Consider the following 2,500-nt stretch of genomic DNA (forward strand, 5'->3'; position numbering starts at 1 on the left):
CAAACTTCTCTTTCACCGTCATTAAACTGAACGTGATCATACGCTATTAAACCACAACGTGAGATACCTAATGTGCTAAATTCGGCAATTTTTCTGATTTAGTAAATAATCTGCTCAGCGAGTACTTTTTTTTATCTAAGATTATGAAAATACAAATAAAGTGCAAATATGTGCGTTTGGCATAGTATTCATTTCATTTTATATTCTTAAATTCACGATGTCGATTAAGTCATGATAGAGTGCCCAATACATTTATAGAAAATTTGAAGCGAAGGAGTTTGTAATTGAGCCGAAGCTCTGGGTTCTTTTACTTCAATATGCATCAATAGGATTACATATATAAATAAAACAAATTGTCTCCCCTACTTGTAACAATGGAATAAATTGAAGGGGATGTGAATTGGTGTAACTGTATTAGATTTTATATGAATCAATGCTAGTAAATATCATGTGTGAAATTTGAGGTAAACACTTTCCGGTGCAAGGCTTTATTTGTAATGAAAATAACTCCAATCAGCTTGCAACGTTTTATCATTCTGTTGGACATATTGTATGTTCAAATTTCTTCAGTACACCATAAGCATAACATCCAGATATACGGCAAAAGGCAAATACCTACATTCTACTTGTGAAAAGGTCGTACAATTGTATGATTGGCAGAAACGCAGGTGTAGTTTCGTGACATTTGTATTAAGTGTCTGTGCTTAACTTTTCAATACTTCTCAATTCTTCTTTTAACGAAGATGAGATTTTATCTAAATCATGTGATATGTGATCATTTTACCCTACATGTACATAGTAGTTCCATTCCCTAGGTATGATGTTTACATGCTACCCTATCACAGGTAATTAACGTTCAAGTATCTAGCACAGATAGATTGTATGGTATACTCGGCAGAATATTTCTGGTGAAATGTTCATTCCACTGTGGGCAGATTTTAAAGAGTTACACGTAGTCAAGAGTGAATATACCACGCTCTATAAATATAAAACGGAGATAACAAGCATAAGTCACAAGACTTCAGAGAAACATCAAGTCTGATTTACTGTGCAGTTGGAAGATCTTGAAACTTACTAAGATGTACGTGTATCGTTTTTCTTTTGTACAAACCAACCATCTCTACCCTTCGTCTTCTAGGACTAAAATATTGTTATCGGATAGCATGGACCGCCTTGTCAGCTTCAATCATGACATTAGTATCAATTTTGATCTGACTGATACGATCCTTCCGCAAGGGACGTTTAGTACTTACATGTAAGGTTTGAAACTGTCAGATACAAATAAACGTTCTGAATTAAACATTTATCAAATTAGAGTTAGTGTGACGGCCTACAGTTCTTTGAAGTCGAACTTCACCAACACTAATGCGACAACATTTCTCAAAAAATCATCCATTGAAATTAAATTGACCCGATGTAACGTTAGTTTAGAGAAGATCTGCTGTTTATACGACATATACGTTTTAATGGGCATCGGTGGTTCACTGTCCTCTAAAACAATGTTGTTGACATTATCTTTGCGATCAATACATCTGGAAAGGACAGGGAAAAGGATAGCTATATTTACTATCATGAGTATGATATGGTATACCAGCATGCAATAAAAACAGGCCTGCTATTTAAATAAAAATGTCACTTACAAAAGTACGGCGATCCCCATTTTCTTGGGTTCAATACAATGACTATAGCAATTACTATTGAAACACCGTACATAAGGTTACACTTCATTTCTTTTCGCACGTTAACGTTATTGGAAATTATACTAACGGATTACGGATGGATTTTTAACCAGCTCATTTACTTCCATTTTCAAAAATTGATGCAATTTGATGCCGAAATTATACACATTTGATATATATGTTTCAAATTGGGTATATGGGGAGATATCGTATAGCCATTGGTTCATCTCTTTTCGTAACGATGACAGGTTTGCATTTGATAGCAGGTCATTCTAAGTCTGTCGACGTAGTACCTTATCAGTGTATTCCTTTAGTTTGATAAAACAACATTGAAGTCTGAGGTTGTCTACAGTCGAAGTCTTCATATCATTGCCATTGCCAACGATATTTGCATTATGATTATTAAACCTTGTCATATGAACTAACTGTGATAACATAGTGTTAGCTATATCAAAGACATATATATGATGATTGTTTCGTTCTTATGACAGAAAATAGAGAAAGATATGCTATCAAGTTCTGTAATAAAAAGGTGTTAAACTTGCCTACTTCAAGAGCCACATAAATCTGTTCGTCCGTATGTTCGCGCGTGCACACACACACACACACACACACACACACACACACACACACACACACACACACACATGCTAACGCACACGCATGCACTCAAATACATACATACATACATACATACATACATACATACATACATACATACATACATACATACACCAGCACTGTAGATAAAAAGGTTTGCCATTGTTGATTTGGTATTGCTACGTGTGATACATTAAACCTGGAGTTTTACAAACATGAAC

The 2,500-nt window shown here is 34.8% G+C and overlaps 1 protein-coding gene across 1 annotated transcript in view; it reads right to left on the reverse strand.

Annotated features, from left to right (window-relative positions):
• Positions 1–22, reverse strand: part of LOC144446294 (metabotropic glutamate receptor 3-like) — a 22,412-nt gene extending 22,390 nt beyond the window's left edge. Inside the window, exon 1 of the mRNA XM_078136041.1 lies at positions 1–22. This exon is cut by the window's left edge and continues 166 nt beyond it. Within this exon, the coding sequence (XP_077992167.1) occupies positions 1–22 (22 nt within the window).
• Between the last annotated feature and the right edge of the window lie 2,478 nt (positions 23–2,500).

This window comes from Glandiceps talaboti, chromosome 15 (assembly GCF_964340395.1).
Source record: "Glandiceps talaboti chromosome 15, keGlaTala1.1, whole genome shotgun sequence".
Taxonomy (NCBI): Eukaryota; Metazoa; Hemichordata; class Enteropneusta; family Spengelidae; genus Glandiceps; species Glandiceps talaboti.